This window comes from Anas platyrhynchos, chromosome 15 (genome assembly GCF_047663525.1).
Source record: "Anas platyrhynchos isolate ZD024472 breed Pekin duck chromosome 15, IASCAAS_PekinDuck_T2T, whole genome shotgun sequence".
NCBI lineage: Eukaryota > Metazoa > Chordata > Aves > Anseriformes > Anatidae > Anas > Anas platyrhynchos.
The window spans coordinates 11679019-11692395 of record NC_092601.1 but is presented as its reverse complement, the minus strand read 5'-3'; the positions used below and the strand labels follow the sequence as shown (position 1 = coordinate 11692395).

At 39.2% G+C, this 13377-nt stretch overlaps 1 protein-coding gene across 3 annotated transcripts in view; it reads right to left on the bottom strand.

Moving 5' to 3' along the window:
- Positions 1-1149: 1149 nt before the first annotated feature.
- VPS35L (VPS35 endosomal protein sorting factor like) overlaps positions 1150-13377 on the bottom strand; it is a 55796-nt gene continuing 43568 nt past the window's right edge. For all 3 annotated transcript variants that reach the window (XM_027468792.3, XM_038186774.2, XM_027468794.3), the window contains 5 exons: positions 12141-12280; positions 10286-10451; positions 9375-9493; positions 2490-2636; positions 1150-1913 (listed from right to left, as the gene is read on the bottom strand). In XM_027468792.3, the coding sequence (XP_027324593.1) occupies positions 1815-1913; positions 2490-2636; positions 9375-9493; positions 10286-10451; positions 12141-12280 (671 nt within the window). In that variant the 3' untranslated portion in view covers positions 1150-1814. The remainder of the gene's footprint in view (positions 1914-2489; positions 2637-9374; positions 9494-10285; positions 10452-12140; positions 12281-13377) is intronic.

Below are 13377 nucleotides of genomic sequence, written 5' to 3'. Positions count from 1 at the left end.
GGAAGTAAGCCAAAAGCAGTTGATTAGAATGGTGGTGCTAGCTTCTAAGCTAGATGTTTTGAGTTTTCTCCTGATAACTAGAGCCTTCTGGATGTCATTGAGCTATTTTTGCACCAATAAAAACATCAATAAAACATTTGAAAGCATTCCTCATGGCAGTCTTACATCAATAAATAAAGTTATACTGTGCTCAAAAGACAACAGGCAGAAATTGGTGTCTGTATGGTGAAGAGGAACAGCTGGGCCATTGGTAAGCCTGCCATAAGAGTTTCCATTCTACAGAATTTCCACACTGGATTTGTAGCAGGACATTTGCCCCTGGAGGGCAGTTTCTGACATACAACTGCTTCTAGTGTGACCCACCTGGCTGTTTAGACAATTCACAGTTCAATACCACTTACCTAGTTTGTGGGTAAAGTTTCCAGGTCCAACAGGAAGAGTTGGCCATGTGCTGTTGAAGGTTGTTTTGTGCAGCTGCAGCAAGAAGGAAAGCTAAATTAAACTGAGGCATGATAATACATGCAGTACTGCCATATCATTGTGTGTGTCCACTGTACAGAATTATCTAAGGAAAGCCAATATAATGAAGATGAACACTACAAGTCGGAAAGGTTCTCTATTGAGTTGATACTACTTCATAATTATCTTGTATTTCTGCAATTTTACTCTGCATATGTATAGATACACATGCATATATATAGTTTGTACAAGACTATGTTACCAAAGGGTCCTAGTTTAATTCCTTACAACCTGAACACAAAATGCATATTTTATACATACCTTGTTTCAGTAGCTACTGAAGAGATGAAAACTACACAAGAACGATGCAGTAATTTGGGTGGTATTTATTAATAGCCTGCTAACTCCTTGAATATATGGTTCTAGCAAAATTGATTATATGTTTAACCTTAACAAAATAAAACATTTTTGTGCAAATATACATCTCAATATATATGACTTAGCTCATTAAAATACTTACCACTAAGCAGAAGTAGCAATAGATGCAAGATCTCAACACGATTCTTTACCATGGGACAGAAGTGGCAAGAGTGAAATTTATTAGGAATAAAAGCAGTACATACAGCTAAATTACAGAATGGTAAGGTGATAAATTTGTATACACAAAGAAACTCCCCCAGAACAAATAGGTGAGCTGCAAATTGTTTTATTCCGTGATACAGTGTACTGGAGAACATGGAGTACTTTGCATACATTTCCATTTTCCTTTGCAAACAACATTTAAAGATTCCCTCCATTTTACAAAACACCACTGAACTAAAAATGAAAGCATAAACATGTCTGTGAAAATGTATGGTAGAAATTAGAACACTAACATCTCAGCCATTTTTCTCTTTTACTGGAACTGACCAAACAAATGTTGGCAGCATCCCAAAGCAGAAAGATGACTTAGTAGGATTACTATATTGAAATACTGCTTTCTACACAGGAGAAAGACTGTTCTGCAAGCAGGTTGAAGTTTGGAGGCTGTGAATTGATCCGTGCAGATTATCTTCTTCCTTTGTCACTAAAATGACAACAGATTAGATTTGGAAAGGCTTTTGCAACCACAGAGGTTCAAAGTACCCTTTACTGAAACTAAATCGGATTTAAAATGAGTATATAATGGCAGATCTGGAAACAAATTCAGACTAAATTATTGCACTCAGAACAGTTTTACCTGTGTCCAAGTAAATCTGTCACACTGAGTAGAATTAAAATACACCAAACTCCAGTCAAAAACCAGAAGAATCCGTGATTTATAGCCTTGGCTACATGCTCACTTTACATATGACTCCTTGGAAAAGAGGTATTCATCAGGTTCTGGACTGCAGAGGAAGCCGAAGAGCCAAGTCTGCAAAGTGACTCATCTCAGGTTGTTTGCTTCGTCTCCTGATGTATTCTAGCGTTTTTACCTGGGTATGAAAAAGAAAGGCATTTTGAGATTTTGTGTCTTTTCTTATTTCAGAGCCCATCATGTATGCTACTTGAAGACATTTTAATAGACACTCCTGTGATTCTCCCTAAATTTCACTGGATATGCAACTGCTGGCATTTCTGACTCCAGAACTCCTTATCGTGTATATCTTCCTTAAGAAAGGCTCTAAAATGCCTACTTTTTAGGTTTATACCATGCAGTTCCTCCACTATATAAAAATGTTCTGTTTCTTTTGAAATTTATGTTTTCTGTACTGAAAAGTGCAGCACCCAATAATTCCAGGCCCTTTAACAGATGAAATAGTTTTTACAATGCAAGAAAGATAGTAGACTACTCCAAATAAGATAAGTTGCTTATTCATTAAGAAGCATGAAAAAAACATATTGTTTTTTAACCTAATTTACACATATTAAAAAATAAAAATGACAGTGAGTTGTAAAGAGTTTGTTCAGATTTATATCAGGATTTATATTATATTTTATTCAGATCAAGAAAGTAGCGCAACCTTTTCCCAAATAAGGAGTTGGAAAAGAATCTCTGCAGTATTCCTTACCATAGTCTTGGTGTCAGCAAAGCCATGTTTCTGAGCAAGATTCCAGAGATTTACTGAAAGCTGGTTTAGTTTGTTGTTTCGTAGATCTCCATGAGCTAAAATAGTGTTAAATAAATAAAGTGCCAACTGGCTCTGTCGCTTCAGGGTCTATAATAATAATTAAAAAAATCCTGTATTATTATACAGTCATCCCAGCAAAATTTCTTCAAGTTCACTTACAAGTACAAGGGGCAGACACCCGTTCTGTAATACACAGCAACAATTACAGGCACAGAAATACGGGCAGTTTGTAAATCCCATTCAAAATACAACAAGAACCAATAATCACAAACCAACCTAAGTTGCTGCAAAATTATCCAAGACTCCTATGTCTCACGCCACTTCAGCACAGCATAGCATGTAGCTCTGACATTTTAAATTCAGGACTTCACACAATTGCGTAGAAATCGCTCTCCCACCAACCAACTTTGATTGGCATGACTTCACATTTTTTCCCTTAATTTTTGTTCTTTATTTTTTAGAGAGACCATGATACATCTAAGACTAGACATACACAATTTCAAATTTTTTCAACAATTCCTTCTATTTTATTTTTTTTATAAAGACATTTTCCTCGTCCTTTCTTCCACTGAAACTTTGATGATACCAATGTACTTACACCATATTTGCATTTACTATCCTTAAAATTGCTGAGGAAAGACCTTGATGAGGACTCGTGCTCTACCCTGGAGGAGAGCCATGCCTTTCAGCCTCTGCAGGGGAGTTGTCAGGCACAGACAATTCTGCACTAAACTTAAAGGTGCTCCCACCCCAAATTGGAGTGAGTGGAAAATAGAAGTAATAAAAATCCTATTGCAGATTTTGCCCGTTCATATGAAATGTTTTAAAAGGCTAGAAAGACAAATGATTGTTGGATGCATCTGAGATGTAGTGCGTATTTATAGTGCTTTGCTGCAGCTGTCCTTTGGTTTTGGCTCAAGAAAGACCACTGCAAAAAGCAAAGCTCCATCTTACACAGAAACCACAGCAGAAGGGTAGTAGCTAGATATGTCAGCTCATCACCTTGATTAATGAATTTAATACTTCACTTTGGCCCTTGCAGTTAAATGTACATTAGGGGTAGTGAATATACAGCGCTCAGATACAAAGCTACAGAGAGAACGAGGCATGGATTGGGAGAGAGGAGTGATAGCTGCAACTCGTGCTCTCCTGACACTGTACCAAGGCACTCACACTGCCTCTGCCCTTTCCCTAAGGAACCGAAAGTAAATTAATTTCACTTCTCACTGCCAGCAGAAAAGAGGTCAGATGCTATTAATCAAAGAAATGGCACGCACTGAGCTATCAGTCCCCCAAATAAATATGAAAAAGGAGAACGCTGTGCCATTAAAGAACTGTCTAACAAGAAAAGAGGACGCAGAATGCTCCAAACAAGAAGCAGAAGGCTGATACAGTACGTGAGCCACACGGCAGTATGTGCCGAGCAAATCTGACACAGCAGAAACCACACGTGTACACACACACATGCAATGCCCAGAGCTGCTCAAGGCGCCAGGAGAAGTTCTCTAAGCACTAAATTAATTACATGGAACTTCCAAGACAACAGGTCTTCCTCTAACAGTTACCTACTTTGGCAATTTCTATCCCAGTAGCTCCTAATCTGGTTTACAGACTAAAACTACCACCGTTAGTAGGGAGTGTTGAACTGCACTCCTTACCAGCCAGAGAAACACAACCAGTCTCATCCAGCGGTAACACGAAGAGCAGAAACGCCAGCAGTTGTTTGCAGCAGTTGTCAATGCTTAAATATTACTACAGTATTTCTCTTTTAGGACTAACATCTTTGGGGGAAAAGCAGATACTGCACACCGCCTGCTAGTCCAATGGTTGCCACATTATTCAGAAGGCAGCCTCCCTCCTTCCACATTCACAATATATGCTGAATTAGCAAAATGAGGTGTTACCTCTACATTTTTTCCCATTGACGCCTGTGCATCTTCTGCTGAAAGTCACCTTCAGAGAGGTTCGTGGGAAGCAGTGGGCTGTGTCCTCATAAGAAGCGGGACACTTACTTTATTGGGCAGATTGCAAAAGCAGCTCTACTCAAGGAGCCCGACTCTCAGCTAGTGAGGTTTTCTAGGCAGTACGAATGCAAATGTACCACCCGTTCTTTAAAGTGAGGATGACAGTTTGACAAATTTGAACCGTGTACTTCTAAAAGATCTAGAAACATGAAAAAGCTGGAAGAGCAAGACGCACACTAACTCTCATCATACTGGGGGCAGGTACCGACAGGATCCTGGAGTCCTGTCACCAGTCACACAACGCAAGGTGAAGGGAGAGGGAGGCAGTGCAGATATGCACTAAATCCTGTGTCTGCAAACTAAGAAGAGTCAGACAAGGCTTCAGGTGATGATGAGCAGCAATGTTTGTGCAGCCCAGCACGCTGCTGAGTCTGCTGGCCTCATGGAGACTGAATTGCGGGTGGCACTCCAGCTCAGGAGGAATTTACAGGCAGCAAGGAGAAAGGAACAGCTCAGCTATTTGGCAACAACGCACGTCATGGGACTAACAATTCCCACACCAAAAAGAACTGCCAGCCTTTAGGCACTGCGTTTTCCATAACTCGTGGGATAACGTTGATGACTATGAAACAAAATAATACATCATCCCATAACGTGATCCCCCATATCCCAGCCCGTCCAAAGTGCAAAGTCTAAATTTCATACAGCTTATCAGAGAAAAATGGGATCTTTCATAAAACAGACAACGTAACTGTTTTTTGCGGCATGCTGGCTAGTGCTACAAACACACATTCCTGTCTTTCAGAGAATTGTGCCAGACACCTCCAACATAAGGATACCATGAGCTTTCTGTTGGAAAAGCCTTTGGGCATTTGGATTTGTTGCTTCCTCTGAAGGTAAATCTAGTCTACTGCTGCTCCCATGGACAGCTTTAAAACAACTGGCTCAGAAAGTTGGTACCAGTCCATCTGTGGCAGCACAGCGCTCAGCATGGGCTGCAAAGCTGCTTCAGGGTACTAAATATATCAGTCTAGGCCGAGTCTCCATGCTGATACGGCATCTGTTTGCTAGGATTACCAGGGCTATCTACCCAGAAATTAATTCCAGCACCACTGTGAAGCTGGTGGTTATATCCTTGTGATCCACATCTAGATATGCCTGAATAAAGCCTTGACAGGCAGCCTTGCCCTTCCTTAAAAGCTCTGATGGGAAGCCCTCTGGGACCTTGTAACATCTGTTACTTCACTGGAAAGAGCAGGAGCTGCATCAGGGAGGTCAGGTTGCCTTACACAACTGCCCTAATGTGGGATTAATGACGCCCCTAGCACAAACAGCAGCTCATGCAACGAGTTCATGTATAACAAAAGGGAATAATGACTTGGGCAGAGAAAGCAGCCACAACCAACACTGCTCCTGGGAACTCACAGACCATCCAAGAGGACATGTGGCCCCTATTTCACCACTTTTCCAGCACACTAGGATGATCAGAAGAAAAAGTGCCTTGTTTTGGATACGATCCTTAAGAGAGCAGTCCAAAAGCACCCCCCAGAATACTCAACTGGAGAACAAGTGGCAGTCCCTGCAGGCTCAGGGGGCAGTAATTCACCTTGTAGCAAAGGCAAGCTAAAATGTTTTATTCCCAGCTCTTAGACTGCCACCATGGTTGGTTCATCACTATTTCAAAGTCATTAATTGATTTTTAAATCTTTCACTGTTCACAGTGCTGCTCACATCAGCTACATTTCTCTCTCTAAATGTAACCTAAAAAAAGTTATGCTCCGTGTGGAACTTGAGGCTCATGGAGGACCAGGCCATGCTTTCCAAAAAACTATACTCAGTAATCCTGCTTTGGGCTGTTAGCAAAATCCTGATTTATTTTGGTTTCCACCATTTATCTTACGAGCATGCAGAGGCAATGTTCCCAATCAAACTATTTCTAGTCTTTACATTCCACCAGCATGTGGACAAGGCTGTAATAAGAACAAGTGGAGTGGCTGTGTGCTAGCTAGCTACAGTTCCTCGTGGCAATGCACCCATCCTTCTTGTTGAGCCAGCTGCAAATGAGCTGCAAACATGCCAAAACAGGCACCTCCACCAGCTGCAATGTCTTTTGGAAACTGCAACAGGTAAATTCTCTTGCTTCCCCCTTCCCAAAAGAGGAACAAAATGTTTAACCACCTTTAGAGAATCCTGGCTGAGGACACACAATCCTTCAGGAAGAGCAAGCTCTTTTCAATTTAAGGCACACCCACACACAAAGGAGAACTCTGTCCAACTCTGCTTGTTGTTCAGTGCTCAAACACATGTGAGATCAACTGAAGTTTTATAAGGTTCATATTATAAACCTAAGTTAGCTGTGTTGGAAGGAGAAGCCTCCAAAGGATACCCAGGAATTGCTTTCTCTTGCTCCATCTCTATACTTGCTATAAAAGGTCCAGTATCTATCACATGGCACATGGGCAGACCGCCATCCTAACATGGCGCTGGCACAGCAACAACCACCTGCTCTTAATGTTTTGGATCAAAAATGGCATTTGAAGAAAACATGCTCCATCTGGACATTTATCACTGAGCAGTGAGAGGCCAGGTATTTACATTTCTAAGAAACTGGAGCTTAAGATTAACCTTCCACCCACCCACATAAGGTAGTGAGAGGAATCGCTGATACATACTCTTGTCACCAGGAGCAGCTTGAACTCTACAGAACTGTCCAGAAGTGAAACTTTAGTTCAAGCACTGCAATGTAGATAAAGGATTCTTTAATAATGCAAAAAGATCACGCTGTGTTAACATCAGATGCATTGTTCTCCTCCAAATTGCCATTTGGTGAAAGCATTTTATTGTGAGAAAAATTTATTTTCCTTTATGGCTTTTAAAGGAAACGAACCAATAAAAAACCAATGAAATCAGAGGCTTCTTCATTTAAATGAGCAGCCAAGCAGATGAACAATAAAAGGTCACTAACACCAAAGCAGTCCAAATGCCACAGTGATTTTATGATAGGTGCTGCTTTAGCACAAAGGGAGGTCTCTTTGACAATATTCTCATCACCTCTATTTCTTCAGCAACAACAGCTTCCTCGGGGAATTATTCATTCTTACATGGCATTTTTTTTTACTGAAATCTCTCGAGGACTTTTACACAACAAAACAAAATAAATGCTCCCCCTTGGTAAATAGGGATGGACATATGAGTAAATCCAAGACCACAGTGACAAAGGTAGGGAAGGATCTATATCCATGCTGCTTAGCTTTAAATCCAGTTTTCTATGCAACAAATGCATCCGTGAAATAATACGGAATCTCATCACTCAAAAGTACTAAGCTTAAAAGATGAAAAAAGCCTTTCAGAAACCACAGATTTGAAGCCTTGCAAACATTTTCATCTACATACTCCATGTAGGAATCAGAAGCAAAACAATCCCTAATATACAACCCAGAGTCCTAAGCAAGGTGTCTTTTTTGCTGTTATTGTTCTGGGGAGAAAAATGCCACTCACTGTGGTCATACATACAGTGATGTAAAGGCATTACAGCAAAGGTTTTCTTTATCTTACATCTCTACGGTCTTTTAAGAAAAGACAAGTATGACAGTAACAGCAGTGAAAAGGCTCAACTTAGTATAGTGGTCTCCAAACATGCATCACATCATACATTCTGTAGAGGTAAACACTACAGGCTACTGTGCGAACAGGGTACTTTAAAAGTGCCATCAAATTATTATCTCCTGCCTTCCCATTTCAGCCTACGAGCCACAAGATTGCAATCAATACAGAGTACTTTGGAAGGAGCGATTAGGAAGCTGTGGAGAGGCTCAATCTCAGAAACATGTATGTTAACAGAACAGTAACTTCTCATGATTTCAGTAACACTGAAAAACAACAGTTACCTGCCTTTCACACCCAGTCAGTTAAGCTATATTTGATCCTTCAGGCCCTCTGAACTCCAGTAAAGAAATCCAATCAACTACCAAAAGACTTTTCATTCTCTTAAATTGAATAAATATGACCTTGTACTAACAACAGGGTAAAAAATAAACACATTTTCTCTCCCTCTGCACTTCTCATCCTAGCGTCTGGGATCCAAAGCTTTTCCAAATTAAAGGAGGTTTCCATTGTATTTGACCCAGTAACAGACTAACAATGAATTCTCATTTTGTTCATTACAGAATTGGACATTTTCAGAAACTGTTAGCTGTCAAGAAAATATGGTTTATTTACGCAGAGAGAAAGGTGACAGCCAGGAGAAAACAAACAGGATGGACAAGGAGCAGATCTTATACAGCAATCAAAGGAATGGCTGTGGCACTCAACTCCAATTCTCTAGCTTAGGCCAATGATTGCAACATGGAACTCAGCTCATTATATGCAGAAAGACCCTCATAATGAAAAAAAAAGTTATGCCACATTGAGCATCATGTTTCCATAACCCACACTAACTGCCTTGAGTCCTAGTGTAATTTAAAACAAACTAACCTCATTATGCTGCTCAGCAGACACCATTCTGTGCTACAGCAGAATTGCATCCTTTGGCACACTGCCACAATCAGTAGGACAGAGCCTCTGCCATTTGTCACCTCTATCAGACTATCCAGGTACAGTATATGGTTAAGCAGTTAACTTTAGTCTGTATCTTAAAACATATTATAAACGCTACATGATCTCTTTTGCATCATTAGATCTTTCTACCCCAAGTCTGCCTACATGATCAATTCCCTTTTTTAAATAAGTAAAACTAATTGCCTTTCATTGTAAAGTTCCCAGAGCTTTCTTAAAGACCAATCCTGGTCAAAAAGGTGGTTTGTTTATTCAATTTTAGAGTAATTTTAGTTGTACATTAAATCCTGTTAAACTAAGGACATACCTCTTCCTTTCCAAGGGTTTTGAGATGATCCAGGATCTGTGCTATCACTGTTTCACACAGTTTATTAATTTCAGCCAGGAACTTGGAGTCTCCACCATACAGGGTATCATTGGAATCAACTGCAGAGACAAACTGAAGCTTAGGTCTGGCTAAAGAGATATGCATTTGTTTGCTACTGAAAACACCAGCAATTTATAGAAGACCAGATTTGGAAGTTATAAAATGACCCTCCTCTGTGAAATGCAAACAAAACTAATCTTATTTAAGTGACTGCCACTTGGTTCCCTACTTGATTTTAGGGAAATTCTTTTCAGCATAATACTGAAAAGAATCTCCTAGCTAAAAGCCAGTCCTATATTCCTTGATGCTGCCAGGTCCAAAAATGACTACTAGGCCCAAATGCAAAGCAACAACTAGAATCAATTTTCACATTTTCCTTGCTTTCCTTAGTCTAGAAGAGTTTAGGCATCATCTTCAATGGCAGCAGGACTTGGCCGAACGGTTTATGTTTTACCTAATACAAACAACAAGATAGTCAAATCATATTCTGAGAACTACCATTGTTAATAAATGCAAATGAAACACCAGTGGTAGATACAAATCTTGATACTTTAGACTGAAAGAAAACACTTCATACATACAAAGTTTTAATATCTACTTGAAATGCTTATGTTTCTAAGTATTTGCATCACCATCACCATAAACAAAGTAAACCACTTTTCACAAATTCGCTTCAATAATAGACTAGACATCTGCTTGGCAGCCACCTCCCGTGGTTATTTTAAATCCATTTCCATAGGAGAATAATCCATTGTGTAACATTTACTACCACCGATCTTCATTAGCAAGGTACAGCAATAATGCAAATTGCATGGTGGAACACACAATCCAGGGTCACCCTCATGTATTACCTTTATCTACATGGTAGATATATGTTTCTTGAGTCATTGCAGACAGCAGATGCAAAACATTAGTATAAATCCTGACTTTGTCATCGCTGTTATCCTCCCAAGTATAATCCTGGATCACATTTAGTAATCCTCGCACAAGAAATAACACTCCTTGTTCTGGGTGGTCCTATAGAAAAGGAAAAAAAAATATCAAAAAACAAAACCCCAACAAACCCCAAAACAAAATGAGGATTATTAGGGGCCATTTGGTATTTTAAAGTCACAAGATTAGCTCTAAAAGAGCAAAAACTACAATACAATTGAAGCTGACAACTCCTTTTCTGAAGTGTGCTTCCAGTAATTTCTTTAAAAAAAAAAATATGTTCCAGTTTCATTCTAAAATGACCATTTGATCTATAATAATAAACCTGATCTAGACAGCCTCCACAGACAAACTTTGAAATGCTTTGTTTTCTATCCATGGGGGAGTAGTGCAGAATTATCAGCTTTTTAACAGCTTGGCCTGTAAAATTACACACTCGCAGTAGATTTTTTTAATTCACATAATGTCAGTAAGTTACAGAAGCACGTATATTACTCATATAATTATGAGTTTTAGAAGAACACCTACACTGGGAAGTCAAAGTCACAGACAATCAACAATCTTGGAATCAAAGGAATATAATTATAAAGACATCTGCTTTATATAAACCATGATTTTTTTTGCAAGCAGTTTTTGATACTTGCACCCAGCTTATTTCCAGCTCGCAGCTGGTGTAATGACACAAATGTTTCTAAGACAAGTCTCAGTTCACTAGGGACATTTTCTTGTGATTGTCTACCCTGTAAAGTAAACAGGAGAAATTATGGAAACTGATTTCTGAAGCCTGGTATCTCATTGCAAGTTTTTCATTTCTGAGTCTGAGAGGTTGGATCTCCCTCCTCCAGCTATCTGTTACTAGTCTGAGTCATTTCTCAGAGGAGCATCCAGTTCTGACACAAGTTTCCTTCAACATCTTACTTCTCTAGTCAGTGGACTACACCGACACATCGCGGTGGCAATGAGCCTTTCCCCTTTAACAACACAGCATCTCCACGTTGCTGAAAATTGCTCAGGAGACCCCTTTCCACTGGAAAAAGGAGAATAAGCTTCTCTAATTATGAGGATTCAGACAGTAACACTATGCTGCTTCACTGAACATGTAGTCAAAGAAAAGGGAGAATAAAAGAGGAAACTGTGAGGAGGAAAGGCCTACTTGCTTTGATGGGAAAAAAACAAACAAACAAACTTCAACTTTAAAACAAACAAACAAAAAAGCCACAAGAAAAAAAAATAAAATGCCATGATACTAAACCAATCCTTGCAGGGAAAACAGAATCTTCTCAGAGAGGGCTAGAGAAAGAAGGAGGTAAAATCTTCAAGTGTTTGGTTTCTATTGCAATGAAATCTTGTGAGACAGAGGCCTCTCCTCCTTCTCTAAGGTCAACAAAATACCTTGGTTATGTAAGTTTTATCTCAGATCTTTCAGGTTAGTTTACAATTCTTCCTCATCTTTTAACCAACAATGCTGCATTTTCTGGACTTGTGGTGAGGCATTTTTTGATGACACATGGAAAGGAAAAACTGGAAGACTAGATTCACTAAAGATTAGCTGCTAATATACCCATGGCTTCAGCGCACAGTGCTCTTTGGCCAAAATTGTGAGGCAGCACACTCCAGATAATACTCAAGGAACTTGACATTTTTGTCTCATTGTACAATAGAGAACTTCAAATTAAACCGGAATCTACAGTAAACTTTTAAACAGGAAAGTCGACTAGGCTGTATGCTATTTATATACAGCACACACACAAACACGCACACACAGTGACTTACCGGAACAACCAATAATGTGGAAAAAAAGTTACAAAGGAATTCCAAGAGGAAGGCATCAGAAGGTCGCATCTTTCCATCGATACTGATCGTTTTTGGCACTTCAGGAACAAGGCTCACTGCAGCTTTGAAAAAAGCATCAGCTACAAAATAAAAATATAGTTGCTCTATTATCACTCCAACTGCTATTGCACTCAAGCCTATGATCTGATGGTTGCTTACAGTTTGTTTCAAATAGACTACAGAAAATGACCATATGCTTAACTGTAAAGAAACTCAAGACTCAGCAGTCAAAATCTGTGGTAGTTCAAGCAATGCTGTTTTTCCAACAGAAGTTCCTACATCACTGGAGACTTCTGAATTTAACACTCTTCTACTTTGCTTAACAGCTGGAAATTGTTGTTTCAAGTATACGGCATAGATGGAAAAAATAAAAACAATCAATCAAAAAAAAAAACTTATCTAAAGAAATGCTTATGCCAGAAAAATGGGGAACTGGAAGGGCGGTGGGGTTGTACATATTAGATCATGCTAACTTGTTCGCTAATCCATTCACAAAAGGCTGTTAAAATTCTAAGGAAATACAGCCAACTTAATCCTACAGGAAAAAAAAAAGCTGATAGCATTAATCATAAACTGAGTAAATGTTCTAAGTTAATATTCGCAAACTAAATAATATTTTTCCTCTTACCCTAGAAGACCAGCTATATATGCTAAGAGTTCATAAAAAAAATATCTGACAGCAGCATTCTTTTGCAATTTCTTGGCTACATTTCAAAACATCCAAGTCCCATTCAAGTTATTTAGTCATATTCCCTTTCCAGATGTTTAGTTATATAATTGGAAGCATACGTCAGAGTTAATGCTGTATTCATCTTTATTTTACAAGAACACAGACCGAAGCCATGAAACCAAATTTTAGCAAAGATAATTCTTGGCAAAAGACAAGAGGTGTTAGGCAGGGATGAAGAAAACCACTAACAAGCATGCACGGTCATTTTCAGGAGCAGAGCTTGCTCTGGAAAAATTCATTTGAACACATGATACTCCAAGCAAATTTGCTAAATATAGTACCATCTGATAGCTAATTTAAGCTTATGAGGAATACCAGTGAAACATGTGCTTTGGAAAAACTAATTCTTCTGACTCTTATTTCGCTTCAGCATGTGAGTGTTTGAGAACTTCTGAACTTCTCAGTGCCTGCACACAGACTCCTTCACTCAAACCTCGTATTCCCTTT